The following is a 21,992-nucleotide window of genomic DNA, read 5'->3' on the forward strand; positions in this document are numbered from 1 at the left end:
CAACCATTAGAAACTGGGTTTCTGGACTGTTATGTTACTGTCTCTTTAAATGTGGCGCGCTGCCCTGTTGTTGCTGTGCTGGAAACCCCGTACTGACTCTGAAGGGACCCAAGATGGCTGAATACTCACGGGGGGGGCAGTTAGCAATTATCTGAGCAAGACGTCGGAAATGAATGGCATATAGCATTAATGTAAAGCGTTACCCTGAAATAACCACACGACTACAGTTTGTCGGTTTGCATATTCTTTTGGGGATGCATGAATACCAGTAAGGAGAGAGTGGTCTCTCCGCGGCCCCGAGCCAGAACATGGCGGAACACTTGGGGAAGAAATAGCAGCTAACGCTAACGCTAGCTAGCTGGCGTATTATTCAGACACAATTAGAAACATTGGTCGAGGTTGAACACTGTATATTCGGTCCGCATGTGTGAAATAATGTTATCGGTGCACAGCTTTGGGCATTTTTCTTTATTAAAGAGTTGTTTAACGTTGACTACATGGAGCGTAGGCACTTAGCGCACTGCTAGCTAGCTAGCTAGCTAGTCAACTCGTTGGGGTTTCTAGCTAACGTTGCCCGCAAGCGTACAGACTGTGCTGATAAACAGGCAGCTTGTTTTTGAGGAGGGGGGGGGACAAAGCGTGTGACGGTGGGGCTTATGTAAATACCCCTCTCTCATCTGTGTGCTAGGGGTTTCCAGTGTCTGACAGCCCTCGTTTTGTCGACTAACGAGGGCTAACCAGTGCCCTCCGCACTGCATTGAGCCGTCGTTAGCTCGCTACAATGGTCTGTGAGATGACTGCTTTCAACACTGGCGAGATAAGTTTTGAGGCTGCTCGTGAGAACAAACAGATCTTGTGATTGATGCATAATCAATAGGAGGGGGGGTGGGGGGTCTTCCTGTATACTAGCCTGGGTGTTCCTCTTTTACGCCACCTTGAAATAACTGATTGACCCCTGACACTCACGTTAAGTATTAGTAGTACTGCATTGTACACGTGACCAGGTGTGAGGAGTGGGTGGAAGTTGTGGCGTTTCTAAGTGAGGCAGACACCCTGTAAAAAAAGAAAAAGTCAAGAAGGTCCGGAAAGGGGAAACCGGTCACAACTACTCTGCCAGGATGACGGACACTCGTCGACGAGTCAAAGTCTATACCCTCAATGAGGACAGACAGTGGGACGACCGTGGGACCGGACACGTCTCCTCGGGCTATGTGGAGAGGTTTAAAAGCACGTCTCTGCTGGTGCGAGCAGAGAGTGATGGTAAGGAGAAGCAACAACCTAAGGCAGGAGGAACGACATATGCCAACTTACAGATCACAGTGTATTGTATTGGCCAATGTAGTAGTAGCTCAATACTTAGTATATGTAAACAGTACCTTACACACACTTACTTTGATCAGCTGGAGCCATGATTGTAAAGCTCACTTATGATATATAACTTAATAATACCCTAGCCTACCCTCCTCATGACAGTCTTTTTGACAGTACTTTTGTTTTTTACCTGACAGGTTCTCTACTGCTGGAGTCCAAAATCAGTCCAAACACAGCCTACCAGAAACAACAGGTCAGTCCATAGCATTGTGCATTATATTCATCTAGAATATGGATTTCTTTCTCTGTGTCCCTATTCTAAATTGGCTTTGTTTTTCTTTTGGAAAGGATACTTTAATAGTATGGTCAGAGGCAGAAAATTATGATCTGGCACTCAGCTTCCAGGAGAAGGCTGGCTGTGATGAAATCTGGGAGAAAATATGCCAGGTAGCTGCACTTATTTTTGTGTGGGCGTGTGTTTGTCTGCTCCATCTGTGTATGTGTTTGATATCAAGTGTGTTTTGGTGTTGCTGATGATAGTTTCTGTAACTGGTCACATCCTGTTTCAATTGTGTGTTTGTCTCATTGTTAAGGTGCAGGGAAAGGACCCATCAGTGGACATTACCCAGGATGTGGTCGACGAGTCTGAGGAGGAACGCTTTGACGACATGTCCTCACCGGGTCTGGAGTTACCACCATGTGAACTGAACCGCTTGGAGGACCTGGCTGAGATGGTGGCCTCCTCACTCCCATCACCACTGCGGCGCGAGAAACTGGCACTAGCTGTGGAGAATGAGGGCTACATTCGCAAACTCCTGGAACTGTTCCGTGTGTGTGAGGATTTGGAGAACAGAGAGGGACTCCACCACCTGTATGAAATAATTAAAGGCATCTTCCTGCTTAATCGTACTGCCCTCTTTGAGGTTATGTTCTCTGAGGAGTGCATCATGGACGTCATTGGTTGTCTTGAGTTTGATCCAGCTCTTGCGCAGCCACGGCGGCATCGGGAGTTTCTAACTAAGACGGCCCGGTTTAAGGAGGTGATCCCCATCTCTGATCCTGAACTGCGTCAGAAAATACACCAGACGTACCGGGTGCAGTATATTCAGGACATGGTGCTGCCCACGCCCTCTGTTTTTGAGGAAAACATGCTGTCCACCCTGCACTCCTTCATCTTCTTCAACAAGGTGGAGATTGTGGGCATGCTACAGGTGAGCTAGGTGGACATGTTTTATAAGCTTTGCCAATGAAGGGTATTTGTTGTTCATTTGAAATAAGATGTGTGTGCACCACATTTTAACTTTACAATGTTTTCACTGCAAAAGCAAATGATACAAAAGTATTCACTGTACGAGCTTTACAAATTGACAATCCTGCCATAACATCAAAAGGCTAACATGAAAGAATATTTTTCTTAAATAGTGTTTATGCCACGAGGACTGGAAATTACAGTAATTGTAGGATTCTTCAAAGGTTTTGATTTAGGCTGATTGTGCTTTACCCAGTCTGAGTTTGTCTGCTAGTCTTTTATGGTCATGTGACCTTTGTGTTTTTGTACTGTGTCAACTCAGCAGTGTTTATGTATGGCCGTCTCCATAGAGATGGAGTAGTGTTGTGTAAATCAGTTATGCTGCGCTAGAGGAAAACATACTGCCACGCTGTTGACTCTGGCACACCGTGCTTTGTGAAGTTCTGAAGTCAAACACTACGGATACGGACCTTTTCCTCCTGCTGTCTTGTCACATGAGCAGACCAAGATTTTTATTATTCAAACAAGTACTTGATATACTGGATTGCAGATAATATTGAAGAACTGAGTTGTCAGTGTATAAAACCTAATGTACATACCACATCAGGAAATCCACACAAATGTAACGTGGTAGTTTTAAAGACATTTTATACGCATTTTATATTTCTTTAATGTAAACTGTAATAGTTGTAAATAGCAGTGAAAACAATATACATGTCTCTGATACTCATTGTAAATTAAATCAAAAATGATGGTTATGATGACAAATTATGTTGCACTAACGGTAAATATGGTGGATGTTATTTTTGTTTCCTGGTAATTTGTATCCAGCACATAACGGTGTACATCAACAACAACATATTTAATGGAGTGTACAATGGGCCCAGGATGAGTGTGAGGGTCAAAGGTTATGTTTCCATATCCGGATTTGTTGACCCTCTATGTGACACTCACCACCTCTTATCTCCCCTTTTTTTTGTCAGGATGATGAGAAGTTCCTGACAGACCTCTTTGCACAGCTAACAGATGAGGCTACAGATGACGACAAAAGACACGAACTGGTATGCTAGACCTTCATCACAATTTTTTTTTATCAAATACTGTTCTATTTGTGTCCTTTTCTCTTGTTTCATAGAGCAGTGGTTTGTTTCTTCCTTATAGGTGAACTTCCTAAAGGAATTTTGCGCATTCTCACAAACGTTACAACCTCAAAACAGAGACGCCTTCTTCAAGACATTGTCAAACATGGGCATTCTACCTGCACTAGAGGTCATACTGGTGAGTGAAGCAAGCTTAACATAAATCAGTCAATATCATCAGTGATGTGCAGCTCTTGTTCAAAGTGAATGATATTAAAAAATGTTAGTCTGTAGTTTAAAGGTATTTAAGTACTTCTCATATTGACAATGACACAGCATTTTATTCTTGAACAAGCATATGAACTTGTATTGGTATAAAACAAATCAAATATTGGTTTTGTCTGTATAATGCTAAACTTTGAGGCTTACCATATATTTATCATACATTGGTGAGCCGTACCATTATAATAATCAATCATCAGGGTGGCTGCTGCAGGTTGTCATGGTATTATTTGGTCTTAAGAAGGAGCATCTACTGGTTTCGAGTTGTTAGACACTTATTGACTCGTGCATCTAATCATGCCTGGTTGAGATATCTCTCAGTAGAATACACTTTTAGGCCGGCTCTATGCGACCTTGAGATCCTGTATCAAATATGTTTGAAAAAGGATCAGTTATGTGTAGATGTAAATGCCATGAGGATGTTGATTTTGCCTAAATTCTTAGCCTTACAGAGGCAAAAAATAACAATAATAGATCTGCAATGTGTGTATGTGGTGGTGGGTTGGGGAGTACACTGCCTTAAGAGGGGATGCACTTGTAGAACTATTCATTAAAGGATGATTCACTTATTGGTAAAGCCATTTGATCACAAATCAATAGAGTTCACTTTGTAATGTTTCGTGTGGTTAAATTATGTCACTTGGGGAACATGAAGAGGGCTGACTTTATCTACAGCTGATTCAGTTATGACTAGCAAAACTGGTTTTGGTCCCTCTCAAAAACAACAAACTAACAAGAATATATTAAAACATCCATATACTGCAAGTGCCTCAAGTCTATCACCATATGCATCTTTTCTCAGAAACTTGCACCTTTTGTTTTATACTAATAGTTTTCAAAGCCAATTACACTGCAGGTTCTCCTGCATCTAAACCAGCCTCTGAGCATGCAGTTTGTTATGTTCTTGTCTTTGTGCCTAGTACACAGTACAACACATTATCCAGTGATTCAAAGTTGTGAAAAACTTAACCTTGGACATTGCAGGTCAGGGAAAAATATCTAAACAAATACTAATAACTGATTGAAAGATCAAACCGTAGTTTGATCACCAACATATACTCACATGTTGAGATATGTGTTCTTGTTACATGTAACACATGTAGGCCTACACCTTTACACATACAGTCGTTTGTTAGAGTAGTACCCGCTTCCTCCCTCCTTGTCCACTTAACATCCTTCTAAAAAAACTAAGAAGAAATAAAAAATAAAATGCAGTTGGGTCAGTTTTTGATGATCACTTTTGTTTCTGTTTTGTTTTTAAGATAATACAAGACTTTATTGATCTCTGATGGGAGATTCACAACCCACTGATAAATACATTTCATGTTCATGAAACAGGGAATGGATGACGTTCAGGTGCGTGGGGCGGCCACAGATATTTTCTCTTATCTGGTGGAGTACAACCCCTCCATGGTACGAGAGTTCGTCATGCAGGAGTCTCAGCAGAATGATGATGTGAGTTAATAAAACAAGCCAGTAAGAAATATCAGAGAATGATATTCATCATTCCACCACACAGTGGATTTATGCGGTACTAATGATTGATTATTGGAATTCCAGGACATCCTCCTGATCAACCTGATCATAGAACACATGATCTGTGATACAGACCCAGAGCTAGGTGGAGCGGTGCAGCTGATGGGTCTGCTACGGACTCTGGTGGACCCTGAGAACATGCTGGCTACTGCAAATGTAAGTTTGCATGCTACTCCTAAACACGTCAGTTCATACTGACAGTTAACCTGACTACTTAAAACATAGTCCCGGGACAGAGGATGTCCCATGTGTACAGATTGTAAAGCCCTCTGAGGCAGATTTGTAATTTGTGATTTTGGGCTATACAAAATATACTGAATTGAATTGAATAGATCCAACTTTTACAGTAGCACTTTTGAACCTTTTTCTGTGAGAAGTGGTGGCGCTGCTTGATCATTCAGTTCGGTCAAACTTAAGGATGTTAATAATAAACTGATAATAAGAATTTTGACCGATTCAAGCAGTTAAACAGTTCAAAGAAAAATATATAAAAATTTAAAAAAAAGCTGAGCAAACCTTAGAGAAACGGCTTGACAATTAAAGGAGAATAGCTGTTCTATATGTAGATATTGGCTTTTAAAATAGTGTACGGATACCATGGTCATATCAGAAAAGACCAAACATCCGTACTGAATAGCTGGACTGTCCTGCTAATCAAGTTACTCTTCAGTCGAAAAAGTTGGTGGCAGGTTTAGCCAGAACTCTGCACCTTCAGCATTGTTTTTATCTATAGCGTTATATAAATAATTTACATTATAATCAATATCAGTTATTTTACTCAGTTAAAAAAAACTTTCATTTTTCCCTCCAGAAAACAGAAAAGACAGAGTTCCTGAGCTTCTTCTACAAGCACTGTATGCACGTCCTCTCAGCTCCACTGCTGGCCAACACCACAGAAGAAAAACCAAGCAAAGGTATTGTGTGTGTGTGTGTGTGTGTGTGTGTGTGTGTGTGTGTGTGTGTGTGTGTGTGTGTGTGTGTGTGTGTGTGTGTGTGTGTGTGTGTGTGTGTGTGTGTGTGTGTGTGTGTGTGTGTGTGTGTGTACGTGTGTGCACATGTGTGCACATGTGTGCTGTTATTGTAAATAGAACTTTGTCCTTAATGCACAAGTATTTAATGTTGCCTATTACCTTCATTCTTCTATTAGATGACTTTCAAACATCCCAGTTGCTGGCCTTGATTTTGGAGCTGCTGACATTCTGTGTTGAACACCACACCTACCACATAAAGAACTACATCATCAACAAGGACATTCTCAGGAGGGTACTGGTGCTCACGGCCTCTCAGCACGCCTTCCTGGCCCTATGTGAGTCACATATAATCACTTTAATTTGTAGTACCTGTAAACTCGGGACAACATTTTGAAACCTTTTTAAAGCAATTTAGTTGTGGGCTCAATATTGATCTTGGTCTTTCTGTGTCCAGGTGCCCTACGCTTCATGCGGAGGATCATTGGTCTGAAGGATGAATTCTACAATCGCTATATCATGAGAAACTTTCTCTTCGAGCCTGTCATCAAGGCCTTCCTCAACAACGGCTCACGCTACAATCTCATGAACTCAGCTATTATTGAGATGTTTGAGTATGTCCGTGTGGTGAGTATTTTCCTAGAATTTTCCAATAATTGTTTTTCAAACAGTTCACATGGATATTGTGCCCATTTTTTCCATTTTGGGCAAGTGATTACGTAAATTGATTATAAGCCAGCTAGTCATTTTATACACCTCAGAAGTAGACTTTATTTTTTATTTGATCACGTTAGCTTATAATTTTAAGTTGATCGGAAATAATTATTTTAAATGCATTTTTGAGGCAATTTCCTGCTTTAAAGCTGTAAAAAGGAAGCAATATTTGTAGGCTGTCAAACCACATCCCCCAATGTGAAAAGTTGTTGTACATTAGGGATGTCAGTTTTGGTTGATTTTTGTATATATATATATATATATAAGAGACCCTGTCCTATTAACAGGTGCTGAACTTTTAATGTTTAGTGTTGTTAAGATCTTTCCTTTTATTTTTATTTTCTTATTTTCTGGCTCTGCTGAAGTTTATTGACGCATTTTGATCATCGTGGAGGTTCTCTGCCTATCAGATAAGGCATTGATCCTGAATTGATACGTTTGCTATACTCCTTTTTCATTGGGCTTTTCATGTCAAATTACCTATGGACCAACATGCATAACCTGTCAAAATTATTCCCGTACCATACTATGGTTAATCGGTTATCAATGGTTAACCTTTGACCACACTATGCTGCATGTATCATTTTATGGATTCATTTTAACTTGGTTGGTGTTTTCTCCTCTCTCTTTCTCTCCCTGGCTCTTTTCTCCACGCTTCATTCTTCTTCTGCTCTCCCTCTGTCCTAAACTCTAAACTATTTCTTCTATCTTTTCATTCTTTCCCACTCATTTTGCCCAACAACTGTGTCTCTACACTCCTCCTCCTCCTCCTCCTCCTCCCCCCCCCATTGCCCCTAGGAGGACGTGAAGTCTCTCACAGCTCATATAGTAGAGAACTATTGGAAAGCTCTGGAAGATGTCGACTACGTCCAAACGTTCAAGGGCCTAAAGTTGCGGTATGAACAGCAGCGAGAGAGACAAGACAACCCCAAACTGGATAGGTGAGTAAACTAAAGCTGCTCTGAAGCAACTATTACACAATCCCTAATGGTTTAGTGAGCGTGAATCCTTTGTCTGTGAGGGTGTCTCACAGACAAAAATTGACACTGTCACAGTGTCAATATCTTTTTTTTTTTTTTTTTTTTTAAATCATCTTTTGAAATATTGCCTGTACACTTGTTGTGCTGCAGGTTTCTCAACTAAACACAATGAGTGCTGTGACTTGCTGAGATTGTGCAATGTACCACTCATCTATTTTTTACGATCTGTGTTTTTAAGTACACACGGTCAAGAGCGCGCCACTTATTGTGTTGTTGCAACTTAACTTTGCATACTTGCCGCCAACAACAGGTGTCTCTCTTTTTTATCTGTACTTTGCTACAGTGATTCTTTTGTTTTGTTAATCAGCCACTACACATTGCAATCAATCAGGAATAGTTCATTATTATTGCGTAAGACTTTTCAATCCAATGGGAGGGCTTCCACAATTTTAGGCGATATGGCCTAAAAATAAAAATCTCCTTATGTCCCACATCACATCTGATTTACAATTTTAATTGTTTTTCCCCTGAAAACAAACTAGGCCTAAAAAGACACACACACACACACACACACACACACACACACACACACACACACACACACACACTCTAGAAAGAATGATCAAATAGTTCCCAGTGATCTTTTCTCTTGAAATGCCCATCCATCAATGAGTTCAGAGTTGTCAGTAACGTTAAATGCAGAATGACCTCCAAGCGTTGCTTTATCCTCTCCAGCATGCGCTCCATCTTGAGGAACCACCGCTTCCGTCGTGATGCACGGACACTGGAGGATGAAGAAGAGATGTGGTTCAACACAGATGAGGATGACCTTGAGGATGGCGAGGCAGTGGTTCCTCCCTCTGACAAGATGAAGAATGAGGAAGACCTCATGGAACCTATAAGCAAGTTCATGGAGAGAAAGAAATGTACGTATGACAATGCATTGTTTTCCACCCTTGGTAGATACTTTGGGGTAAAACTGGGATTGGAAAGAACCATATTTTGTAGGTATTTATTGCAGGACACAATATTTGTCGTAATAATAGTGCTTAATAGCTGATTGTGAAAATGAGAACTACATATCTGGTATGTGTGGTATCTACATTGTTATGCACCTTCATGAGGCTGCTCTTTTATGATGGTTCTATCACTGTGAGATCATAAACAAATAGGAGCCTCGAGAGAAGGATTGAGTAAGGAATACTATTTGGCAAAATTTGACAGAGATCTTTGTATAGACCCATTATAGTAATTTGCAATTAGTCAACATGCCCTATGATAAATACACTTTTTATTTGCCATATGCTGTTTAATTTTGTTGTAGTGCTGCTTTGGGTGCTTTCAATTTAGATGTACAGCGCTTATGATGGTCATTTTTTATGGACGGTACATCGCTACCTCCGCCATTTACCCGGTGGATGAATTAGTCTATGTACTTAATAGATGTTTGTCTGCGTTTTAGAGTGAAATGTACGGAAAACTGTAGTAGCAGGTATTGGGTTGATGAACATGGTTGTACCTTAGCTCACTCAAAAACAATAATTTCTACTGTAGGTCTGTTAAAAATGGTTGTTTGGAGAGCTGGGTAACAGTACCTTGTTGTTGGGTTAAAAAGAAACAATAAAAAGAAAATGTGTGTTGTAAACTCAAGTGGTTACAGAAGATACATTTGTTCACCCAAATGGGAATAATGACCATTTCTTGTCCACCGCTCCCTCCCAGTGAAAGACCCAGACGACAAAGATGTACTGGGGAAGTCGAGCTTATCCGGCAGGCAGAACCCAAGCTTCAAGCTCTCCTTCTCTGGCTCCACTAAAACCAGCCTGTCCAGCCCTCCATCATCTGCCTCATTGAACCCAGGTTCTCCAGGATCACCAGGTTCTCCAGGCTCAGGGGCACGGAGCTCACCCTCCACCACGACTGTAACCACAAAGGTACCTGTCAGCGTTTTATTGGTAGAGATGTGGGTCATAACTACAATTGTTTTCTGTGAAGACAATCCACTTATATTCAGTGCTATTGAGAGATGTCTGCACAATGTCTGTTCAGTATCAAATACTACTTAATGGAAAGGAGGGAAGGATTTGGTGAAAACTGAGCTCTAACTATGATTCTTCACACTTAGACTGTTAATTTTCACACAACTCCCACCATCCTTGTGTATTACAAAGAATAGTCATCACCACCAGTGTGCAATTAGACTGTACAAATGTTACTTGTTGACAATTTAGACAGGAGGGAACTGGAGGGAGAGAGACTAAGAATGGCACATGAACAAATCCAATTGATTTACAGAAGTGGGTAGTAATGTTTTACAAGTACTCAAGTAACTTTAAGTAAATTGTACTGATCAGAGTAGTTTTGATGCAGCATACTGTTTACTCTTACTTGAGTAGATCTTTAGATAAAAATCATCATCGTTGCAGTCGGTCAGCTGGCTTCAAGTCTGCTGGTGCTTTGTAATCCTACGCCTCCACCTGACTTTTTTTAAAGCAGCATGGCCGTAACAACGGAAGAAGTAAAGTTTCAAATAGCGCCACCGATATTTACAAACAAATTAACAACACGCAGTGCAACAGGTGCCGGCTGTGAATGCTGATCTGAAGTCGGTGCAATAGAGAACCTTGTTGGTGTGTCTGTTGAGTTAATGCTAATATGTTTATTGTTGTATGCACACAATATATAATGCTTCCAAACTTAAAGCTAATGGTGTGCGAGCATCTATTGAGTCATGCTCGATGGTGTAGCCTGATGAATAGAGACAGAAAGTAGAGACCAAATTATGCACACAGCAGCTGGTGTTCCTCGTGTCAAAGTGATGAAGTGAATACACCTGTATTTAATAGGCAAATGATGATGAAACATCACAGCATTGTCTCCTAATTATCCTAAATTATTCATCTGACATGAGACATTTACTGAAAGATAAGAGACTGATTAGTCCACTTCTCTTATGTTGGTGTCTTGTTTGAAGAGACATGGATGTGAACTGTGATCTGTTATGGGAACTGGGACTTTGATCATTCCGGTACAGATGTCCTAAGTTTAAGGACACTGTAACACGTTGACACTCTTTATATTTTGTGCAGTGGTACCAGAGCATTGCCTGCAAGAGATTGTTGTTTGCATGATCCTGTTTAAATCAGTCTAAATTCAAAAACATAATAGCATTGATTCATTTGGAGTAGAAAGTTACGGGATCTGTCTCCCTGTACAGCGTGATGTCATTGGGTTACCTTTACTTGTCTGCAGTGCATAACATGGTAACAGTGAACTGTGTTGTCAGAGTAGCAGGCTTCTGTCTTTCGAGCCATCACGTAGTATGCTGCTGATGATGTCGTTACAAAACTTTACAACACCTTTGCAGTCTGCACACAAAAATGAGCATTTGACAAAAACAAAAAAAATGGTCATAGTTTAAATAATGGTGTTTGTTTTGAGAAATATTTTGTTCATTTTTCAAGTCTTTAGATCAATATCTGTTTATTTTTTCAAATTTGTCAAAATCTGATGAAAACACATGCCCATTTTTTGTAATTTTAGTTTTATTCATGTACCGTATTTTCCGCACTATAGGGCGCACTGGATTATAAGGCGCACAATGAATGGTCTATTTTTGATCTTTTTTCATATATAAGGCGCACCGGACTATAAGGCGCATTAAGCGAAACAAAACAGTCAGTCAGTCAAACTTCCTCCACTTCCGTAATTGATTCATTAATGTTGAATTCTCTCGCAGCGGCTCTATTCCCATGTTCTACTGCGTGACTGATAGCCTTGAGTTTGAAGTCCGCGTTTGTTCTTGACAGGTGCCATGTTGGGTCCTTATACACACACACTGTTAATATGGTGAAGCACAGTATGTATTACTCCGATCCTGACTACGGTAGCCGTAATGCTGCTGCGGTGCGGCTTTGTTTTACCAAAGTCGTACTAAAACATTTGACAGAGCGCCGTGTACCACAAAAATCGCTTTCAGTAAGCACAACCAGAATTAATCCATATATAAGGCGCTCCAGATTATAAGGCGCACTTCGTTTTTTGAAAAATTAAAGGCTTTTAAGTGCGCCTTATAGTGCGGAAAATACGGTAATACTTTTATCAATTATTTTTGTTTGTTGACTTAAATAACCTTTTGCTTTGGTTGTTCAGTTTTCAGGGATATAAAGGAAAAAATGATATCAAAATATGCAATAATACCAATGTCTGCTTTCGTTGACCATTTCTAACAGAGTTCAGAGGGTTAAATGTCTGACTAATCGGTCAGAATGATAACATTTCTGATGTGTGTTTTGTCTTCAGGGAGGTTTAGTGGGACTGGTGGACTACCCTGATGACGATGACGACGAGGATGAAGAAGAGGAGGAGGATGGGGAGAGTAAAGAGGAGCCTCTGCCACCTTCGAAGAAGTCCAAACTGAGTTCCTAAAGAAGCTTCACTGTCCCAGCCGGTGCTCTGCTCGGACAGTTTCAGCTCATAGACTTCACACAGGAATGATCAAACTTGTACACAGATTGAATGAATTAAGAGCCCCCCCTCGCTGTCAGCGGGCGGCCAAAAAGAGGAGCAGACTGTGAACGAACACAACGCCTCCTCAGACTAGCCCACTTCATACAAGTGCCAATCAGGAAACCGGGAGTGAAAAAAACGTCTGAAACGTGTATCAGACGTGTGAATGTTGGGGGAGAACCGATCACACTCTGTAGATCGTCAGCAGTCTCGGACAGAACGAGGACGGGTCGGAGTTTGGTTATTTAGCAACCGGAGGAAACGACCACATACAAAACATGTACACAGACTGAAATCCAAGAGAGCTTGCGGGCTCGGACCATAACCCACTGCCCCCCCCCCACTCAGGGAAGGACATCACAGCGGCCCAAACGGGTCGGCCAGTTCAGACCCAGAACCACGACTCGCACCCCCGTCCCCCTCCTCAGACTTCACCTTCCTCCTTGTTTCTTTCTACTTCTTTTTCTCCTCTTCTCTTTCCTCCTTTCTTCGTCTGTCGCTTCTCAACACTTTTTTTTTTTTTAAGTTAGTATATAGGACCAGACGGGAGGCAGCATGTGGCAAAGAGCTGTCCCTGTTGTCGTTTGATGATGTCATCAGTGTTGTCGTTCCTCAGCGGACGTTCTTTCTCTGAAGAGAAAAAAAAGCCAGCAGTTTCTTCATTATTTTCTTTTTTTGTTCTCTATTTGTCTCTCAATCTTTCTCCTGTTTTTTGTAAATGATGACAAAAAAAGACCTGCCTTTAAATGTTCAGGACGTTTTCAGTCACACTTGAACAGGTTTTTAAAGACCTCAGTAGGTGAGCTAGTTTTACCCTTTTTGCCCTTTGAAACTGCAGATTTTTTGGAGAATTTGTAATCCCGTCTTGATTAAAGATTGAGTGGAATTCTAGATGTGATGAATTTTGTCATATCTTTTCCTTTTTTTCCTTTTACATGAGTGTACAATTAGTTGTTCAGAATATTTGGGACCATTAAAATGATCTTTGCTGTAAGATGTCCTACTTACTACCCTTTGTCCAAATAACTCAAGTGTTTCCTTGCTGCATCGTACTGTTATTGATCAGTCCACAAGAACTTGACCCTACACCCGCAGCACAGAAGGTGTCGTTGGGTTTCCAACATGGTTCCACAAACTATCATCCGGCAAATCAACTCCACTCCACTCTATGAAAGTTAAAGAAAGACCTCCAATCCCACCCTAATACTGTAAATATGTGAAATTTCAGTGTACATTTTCATACTTTTAAAACATGTCTGTTATTACCAAAACTAATTGATGTTGTGAAACCATGTACATGAGAAAATATATGGTCACATTCTTTTGCTCTAGGAAAAACTAATTTTGTTAATTTGACTCAACTTTCAAGATTTATTTCAAACCTTAGTTCTTTTATTTCTTTGCCGTACCTCAGCTGCTAATGTCGGTATTTTCCACCAGGTGGCACCATAAGTCCATAAAAGAACTACCAAGAGACACGCGTTGCGAGTCGCTTTGTAAATCTTACAGTAAATGTGTTTAGGATGTTGTCATTTTGGCACAACCTAGTTCATCCTCTGAAAATATGTTGTGAGGATTTGATGCGTCTATCCCGTAGCACTGTTTGGTGTATTTCTTACAGTACTACGTATTATGTAGAAAAAAAAAAAGTTACTCCATATGACAGCATGACTAAAAACTAAAATAAGATATTCAGAGTGAATAATTAACTATAACTGACTAACTCAGTAACTTCACATCCTGGAAGATAAAAACAAGATTGTGATGCAGTTTATACATAGAAGTGTGCTCTTTATGCAGATGACGGTTGACAGTTTTCTATGTGTGCGTAATCTTTTTTAAACCTACATGATTAATTTACTAACATTGTTTTGGTCATAAGTGTTATTCAGTTTGAGAAAAGGTAGAGTATCATAAACGCCACAGCACACTGGTAGACCTTAAAAGTGTTTTTTCTTCACAGTGAGTGAAAAAAGTTTATAAAAAAATGTCAGCACCTCCCAGCTTATGTGGTCACCTCAGTGGGAGTTTGAGTACGACTCAAAAACAAACAGCATCGAGGCCACCAAGGAGTCACTGTGTTGTCCCTCCAAGTGCATTGTGGTCCTCAAACATTGTTTATTAATTATAAAAGCCAACAGAAGAGGATCACTCGGTACTCAGCGTGCGATGAGAGCTGTCATACAACGCCTATTAAGGCTCCCATTGACATGAAAGCCGTCAGCAGACAACGGCAGCTTTTCAGGAGCAGCCCTCCCTGCCAGCCTCCGTTTGCTCCTCAGCAGGAGTGTGGCAGAGTGTGTGTGTGTGTGTGTGTGTGTGTGTGTGTGTGTGTGTGTGTGTGTGTGAGATCTCCCCTCTTTGCCACTGGAGAGGCCAGCCTGCTGCTGGTGCCAGCCACTGCTCCACCAGAATGCCGGCTCCACTTCCAGTGCCAAGGCGCTCACCCGGCTCTGCCCGCCTGTATGTCTGCCAGACTGAAGAGTCCCCATCGGTGACACTGCTGTCCAGCTTCCTGCTGGGGCCAATGAAAAGCCCCTTTGACAGCTCTCTTGATTGGCTCGGCTCCCTAAGCGTCCAGGCTGCCACTTATCAACTGTCTCTGGATTGATCACATCAGTAGATATGTATGCAAATGATCGTGCACTTCAAACAAAATATTGCACTCTGTTTAGGATAAGTTGTATTTTTTGCATATTGCAATCTAGGGAGAAACTAGGAATGATCCTGCATCCAGTTGAGTTAACTCAAACGAACCTATAATTCACAATATTTTATAGACACTGACAACACTGAGGGGTTTTGAACAGCAGTCACTTGTTTAAGATGTTTCTATGAAGGACATCTATTTTTATGTTGCATATGAAATACTTCACTACATTCTGCTGAAAAATCAACAACTCGATTATATTATACTGCATCCCATTTTGTCTCAAATAACATGAATACTTGAGCTTGACGGTTCATTCTTGTCCTCGCAAACCGCAGTTGAGAAAAACAATCCCAACTCAAAGTCTGACTACTCGCTTTTTCTGGAGCTTTTTAGTCATTTTTACAACAACCAAGCAAAACTCAATCTGCTCGTGTGGACAATGTGTGTGATACAATGAAAGGCTCCAGTGAAGCTGTTTTCCCATTTTTGAGTAACATTTGGGGCCTCGATAACTATACTAGAATAACTAACACTAACATTCAGAGCGGAGTGTACTTTCTACTACCCTCTTTTTATTTGACAGATTGAGTTACTAGTTACTCTTCAGATTAAAATATGACACATCATCAGTTTTGAAAATACGATAAATAGTTTTAGATTTAACGAGTTTCCTACTTTTTTGGCTTGTGGCCCCTTACAAAACAGCAGTTTGTAGTTTGGGCAGGCGTCTTGATTCATGATGTCTTTGAGTTAAGAGTTCTACGAAAAATATATATACTACATCTAAACGTCTTCCACTGTTTCATTCAAATAAGTGTTTGAGACCTGAGGGTTAAACTCTCAGAAAAGCTCAAATCAGGTAGGTCACACACACACACACACACACACACACACACACACACACACACACACACACACACACACACACACACACACACACACACACACACACACACACACAACTGGCTGAATGACAGATAACCTGTAGGGGGCGCTAGAGACCACTTGCAGATCAATGGAGGAAGACAAAACTAATTAGAACTTCCTAATTAGCTCACAGGACATCATGAGAGGAATTACCAGTTAGTCAGTTAGTTTGCCACCAAACTTTTATCTTCTTTCTTTATGTGGAGTAACCTTAACTGATCAAAGTAGCAGTAAAAAAAACAAAAAAAAGACAAAACAGTGATCCATTCTCTTAATCCCATGTAATCTTGGTAACCAAACCAGGATATGAAAATAGGAAATGTGGCACACATGCGGGGCTTTTTTTCGGAAGCCAAGCCGAGGTTGTCCAAACAGCCGCACAAAGTCCACCCTCATGTCTGCCCACCGGGGCCTGGCGTCTCGGCAGACAATGACCTGTGTTACCCCCCCGGCACACAGTGCTCTCTGTGTCCGCCGGAGCTCCCCCTCCTCCTCCTCCTCCTCCTCCTCCCTACTCCCCGGCTTTAATGGGGGACGATTGGCCGTTTTCAGCGCAGCACGACCGCCGCTGCGTGTGATTAATCACCAGCGTTAAAGAAAAAAAAAAAGAAGAAAACGCTGCAGCGGTGAGTCCCCCTGATGTGGAGAGAGAGAGAGAGAGAGACCGAGGGCCCAGCCATGACACCCACCCGGGGTCAGCATCCGTCGGTAGCAAATGAAAGCGAGGAGAGAAGTCATCAGCCGTCACATCTGGTTTACATTAAGGCAGAGGTGAGATACAGTGAGGTCCACCATGCTTCTCATGAGCTCCCTCCTATTTGAGCTGGGTTACTGAACTGATGTCTGACACATGGATTAAGTCAAGAGGTCAGCATGGAGACTCTCAGTTGACATTATGATATTCAATGTGTGTGTGTGTGTGTGTGTGTGTAGGCAGATGTTTTCTATGGAAAAGAAAAAAAACAAGAGTCTTCCATGAACCACGACCACAAGTAGGCCCATTTTGTTTGAAAGTCATGATGCTGGATGCTGACTAACTAAACTCAGCCTAATGACTATTACGTCATTTCCAAACATAATTTCCAAACAGGATTCCTGTTTAAGTTTATATGATGATGTGTCTTCTCAACAAAGTTTATTGGAAACTGTTGTCCAGTGCAGAGCTCCTCAATACAACTCTAGTTGATCGGTCGATTAACAGAGAATTCATCCGCAAATTAAAATAATGACAAACGATATGGACTCTGTTGGATCAAGTATCTGTGACAATAGGCTGACCTGGTATTGTATACCATTATTTGAGTAAATAACAATTCAGAATTTATTTATGTATTTATTTGTTTCATTTTGTTTAACAGAGTGAGGAAAGCAATGTTTTAGTCCTGACTGATGTTGCCTTACAGATTATGATTTAAACACTGGTATCATATCGTTACTCCGTGTCGGCCTATATACCCAAAGTCTAGGTATTGTGATTGAAAAAGTTGTTCATCCCTAAACAAAAAAGCCTAAAAATTTGCTAGTCCAAACCTCTAAAATGTAACAATTTGCTGCTTCAATTTGTCTTCTATGATAGTAAATGGAAGATCTTTGAATTTTGAGGTGTTGCTCGGACAAAGTAAGACATTTTAAGTCGTCTTATTGGGCTCTAGGAGAATGTGATTCCCAATTCAATCGGAAAATGTATTGTCATATCGCGATGAAATCTTATACCAAGATATGGCGAAACACAATTACGTTGTCTAAACTATAAAACAAGCACATATTCTTACATTTCATTTTCAATATCTTGAGGGTCTCAATCCCCAACGTTGGGAACCATCTCTGCACACGTCTTTTGGCTCTGCTCATAACTTGCATTGACTGCAGCTCAACACTTAAGCTCCGAGCACATACAACTGTTCCTAAATGTGGCCCATAAACCAGCAGTAAGACCATGCTTCCTTTGTTTCTCGGTAGCACGCCGTGGCCCCTCTTCATATCTCTTGTCGCCCTAAATCAAAGACAAATAATGAGCTCTCCCATGGACACGTTGGGCGTGGAAGAATTCGGGGGCTGATCTGCCATCGCTACATGTTAAGTGGTTGGTATTGTGCCTCAGCATGGGGCACAGGAAACATGGATGTGAATGTAAGCGCTCGTGGGCTTGTGTGTTAAATGGAAATGTCACAGTGATAAATAGCGCACCTTCCGCACTCATGCATGTGAGTGTGTGTGTGTGTGTGTGTGTGTGTATGTGTGTGTGGGATGGGTCTGTAGTATTCTCTGGAGGCATGCAGCAAATCCACACCATGAGCTGCAGATAGCTGGTCACACACACACACATACACACACTTGGATCTATTCCTAGAAGCAGCTTACTTTCCAGGAGTTAACATTTAACAGTGCGCCTCTATAGTGTGGAGTGGTTCATTGGGATCCGGTAGATAAAAAATCCCCAATCATATAAATTTCTGCGCCTGTTAAAAGCGCATAAAACTCGCACTGAATAAAAATAAAACCAACTTCACCATCCCTCTGGGCGCATATATCAGCCTGAGCGGGAGGTGTTATTTGAAATGAGGCTGTGCAGGCGAGCGCTGGGAGACAGAATGGCTTCTGTGAAGGAGAACGCAGAGAGAGGCCGACATCCAACATGTAAAAATCACCCACGACCAGAAGGTGAATGAACCAAACCAGAGATCCTGGGCCTATCGAATGTACCTCACGTAATGTAGCATGAATGAAGCCCTTAAAAGTATCAGCTTCCAGTCAATAAACAGGGGAATAGAGCACATGGTTCAGCAGGAGTTGAACATGTGGGACCAGTCACACACACACACACACACACACACACACACACACACACACACACACACACACACACACACACACACACACACACACTCATGCAGCGCCCCCGGTCGCCCAGTCAGGATACAACTGTGTACATTCAACTTAACAAATCAAACCTCCAGCTATATGTTAAAGTTTTGGCAGGCTGCTGGTTCATACCGGTAACACAAAACTACCCAAACAGAACTATTTCCCCAAATACAGTAGCAGTCAAAATGGTGTTTGACATTCACAATTTGTGTCCACTGGAGAGGCCAGTGTTTTTTTTTTTTGTTTGTTTTCCAGAGAGTTGAATGCCTGTTCATAATCAAAACTGTTTGATTTTTCTCTTCTTCCATGCAGCTCTGCCTGATGGCTCCCGCTGCTGGAGTGTCTGAGTGTCTTTTGACGGCGGCTCTGTGTCGTGTGGCGTTGGCGTCCGTTGCTCTGCCAGGCGGCGTGTGTGGTCAACAGGCGGCTGGGAAGCTGGAGGACAGCGAGACGGCTGCCGGTCAAGACAGAAGATCTCCCGTCGGTCCAAGTCAGTGCCTCGCTATGTATCTGTTCATCGTCCTCTCTTCACGCTTTCCTTTCTATTCATCTTTATTTTTCTGGCTGACCTCGAATAACTCTCACCTACTGTACGCATGGCTTCTGTGATTCTCTGCTTCCTGCTAAGACACATTTCCTCCCCCTCACACACTTACACCTCATCTTTCTCCCCTCCCTCCCCTTGTGGCCTAGGGGCATATGGTTTGACTGGGCAAGAGATAAGAGAGATGTGTCAGCCTGTGGTACTGAACAAACACATCTTTCATCCCCCCCCCCCCCCTTTTCTTCTCTCTTCCTTTGACTCCTCCTCCCTGCCCGACTCCTTTCTCCTCTCCTTTCCTTTTTTCTTCCCTCCTCTCCTCTGCCGATGTGCTCACCTCTTCCGTCTTTGTGACGTCTGGGTACAATTAGGAGCAAAAAACCCCCCCCAAAAAAGCCTTCAGTCTTGTCGCGGAGAGAGAGACGTTGTTATATTTGCGGGTGATGGAGAGAATGGGCTTCAGATGCTCCCGAGGAGCGCTGACGAGAGGGGGGGGGGGGGGAATGAGCGGCTCTAGGAGAAGAGACAGATCTCCTCATGCTGAATGAAAGGCCCCTCTTTGCTCTCCGGTAGGGCACATCAGAGGCAGGCGCTCCTCGCTTTTTATGGAGGGAAAAGTGGTTTCCACCAAACTCTGCTTCCATTTATCTCCGGCTTGCTCGCCCTACTCCCTTTGCACACACACACACACACACACACACACACACACACACACACACACACACACACACACACACACACACACACACACACACACACACACATCCGCGCACGTTCACATTTGTGCGGCACATGCATGCTCATGCACGTACTGTACACATGCTGGATTTGCTTTGATACTTGATTGCTTTGGTTTCTGCGGTGGCTTGATCAGGTTACTGTTCAAACTATCTGCCAAGTGTGTGTGAGTGTGTGTGTGTGTGATTGTGTGAGCCTCTGTGTGAGTGTGTAGAAGTGTGATGATGGTTCCTCAACCAGTGGTGGGAATAACACAGTTTCAGCTTTCTATTATTAGCTCTCTGTTCCACAGGCCTGATTCTTTCCCTCTGTCTCCTGTCTGACACCAGCGTTTCATTACTATCTGGCTCCAGCGCAGGAAGGGCTCCGCTATCGCAGAGCTCGCCACGGGGAGGAGACCCCTGCTTCCATTCCAACAAGGCTTTTTATAGCCTCCGCTACTCCTGCATACAATGTGTTACCTAGTCAGTGTGTGAAGGACTCGGGGAGAGGGGGGGGTAATAGTTCCCAGAGCCAGGCGACGCACTCACTAGTCTCTCATCGTGTTGCTCAAAACACTCGCGCCATCACACAGTTGGCTGATGCACTCTTGACCAGTGAGTATTTTAAGGGCACAGTCCTGGCTCTGATCCTCGCACATCAGGCTTCAGTCATTCGAACGCAGTCACTTGCTCCCAAGTGCAGAGACGAATGAATACACACACCCGTTCCTCGAAACCCCCCCCCCCAACCTGACTATCAGCTCCACAAAGTGTCTTCCATTACAGATAAGTGCAGCAGTGATATTGACAGGGTCACGATGGACCATAGCTGCCTTGACCTTAGAGGCTACTATCCATTTGACCAGCCAGATGGTCAGAAAAAGAGAGAGTGGACCTCCTATGGGCTCATGAAAAAATGTGCAAAAACATGTTTTGAAAAAAACCAACATATTCCCCTCACAGTAAGAGAACAGTAGAAATGTTGTGGAGGCTACAGGAAGGGAATTGATGTACACATCATCGTAGTGAAAGGTCTTTTGTTTGCTGCTGAGGGGGAAAAAAGTATAAATAAACATTACAAGGATTGTATAGGACATTTGCACAGCGATCAGGGTCAGAGGAATTTCCTCGCTAATCACTAATGTCTATTTGTTTAGGTTTGAAAGTGTGCATTTGCAGTTATGTACATGAATGTTTTGATTGCACATGAGTCGTACGGCTCTCAACAAAAATAAACTTCCAGTGAAAAGCGCCGAAATCATACCGTAGCCCCTGTTTCCCCTTGTGCTTAATTTCCGACCTGAGACCAGCGAGATGTTAGTTTAGCAATGATGTAGATGTGTCCCTCGAGCTCTGAAGCCAACTGTGAGTTTTGGGATCCTGTGTGACGGGTCTTTTGTGATGTTTAACTCTGACCTTGGATCAGTGTAAGTTCAGAAGTTGAGGCTGTGGAGTGTTGGAAAGGAACTCTATGAAACTATCCACAATGCTGTTAGAGAAAAGTCATGATGATTAAAATCTAATTTTTATCATGTTGTCTTTTATCCTCTTTAAGGATCACACACACACACACACACACACACACACACACACACACACACACACACACACACACACACACACACACACACACACACACACACACACACATACATTCAT

General features: G+C 42.2%; 1 protein-coding gene across 2 annotated transcripts; it reads left to right on the top strand.

The window, feature by feature from the left end:
- Nucleotides 1–6: 6 nt before the first annotated feature.
- On the top strand, nucleotides 7–13,980 carry smek1 (SMEK homolog 1, suppressor of mek1 (Dictyostelium)). Of its 2 annotated transcripts, none has more exons than XM_054618597.1 (15): nucleotides 7–1,260; nucleotides 1,509–1,564; nucleotides 1,660–1,758; nucleotides 1,905–2,522; nucleotides 3,544–3,621; nucleotides 3,722–3,838; nucleotides 5,260–5,376; nucleotides 5,482–5,613; nucleotides 6,269–6,371; nucleotides 6,605–6,763; nucleotides 6,883–7,052; nucleotides 7,938–8,080; nucleotides 8,855–9,045; nucleotides 9,842–10,053; nucleotides 12,422–13,980. In XM_054618597.1, the coding sequence occupies exons 1-15, from the start codon at nucleotides 1,119–1,121 to the stop codon at nucleotides 12,545–12,547; spliced, it is 2,463 nt and encodes an 820-aa protein (XP_054474572.1). In that variant the 5' UTR covers nucleotides 7–1,118; the 3' UTR covers nucleotides 12,548–13,980. The 2 variants fall into 2 exon arrangements, with proteins under 2 accessions (XP_054474572.1, XP_054474573.1); XM_054618598.1 differs by having other exon boundaries at nucleotides 8–1,260; nucleotides 7,941–8,080.
- The last annotated feature ends 8,012 nt before the right edge of the window (nucleotides 13,981–21,992 follow it).

The sequence above is a fragment of the Anoplopoma fimbria genome, chromosome 18, assembly GCF_027596085.1.
Source record: "Anoplopoma fimbria isolate UVic2021 breed Golden Eagle Sablefish chromosome 18, Afim_UVic_2022, whole genome shotgun sequence".
In the NCBI taxonomy this organism is placed as follows: Eukaryota; Metazoa; Chordata; class Actinopteri; order Perciformes; family Anoplopomatidae; genus Anoplopoma; species Anoplopoma fimbria.

What these genes read in the sequence shown, in the direction of transcription:
- smek1 (XM_054618597.1), top strand. Translation starts at nt 1,119, where the DNA reads ATGACGGACACTCGTCGACGAGTCAAAGTCTATACCCTCAATGAGGAC. An exon ending in TCTGGGAGAAAATATGCCAG is followed by an intron (nt 1,759 to 1,904) that starts GTAGCTGCACTT and finishes CTCATTGTTAAG; the next exon opens with GTGCAGGGAAAGGACCCATC. An exon ending in ACATGCTGGCTACTGCAAAT is followed by an intron (nt 5,614 to 6,268) that starts GTAAGTTTGCAT and finishes TTTTCCCTCCAG; the next exon opens with AAAACAGAAAAGACAGAGTT.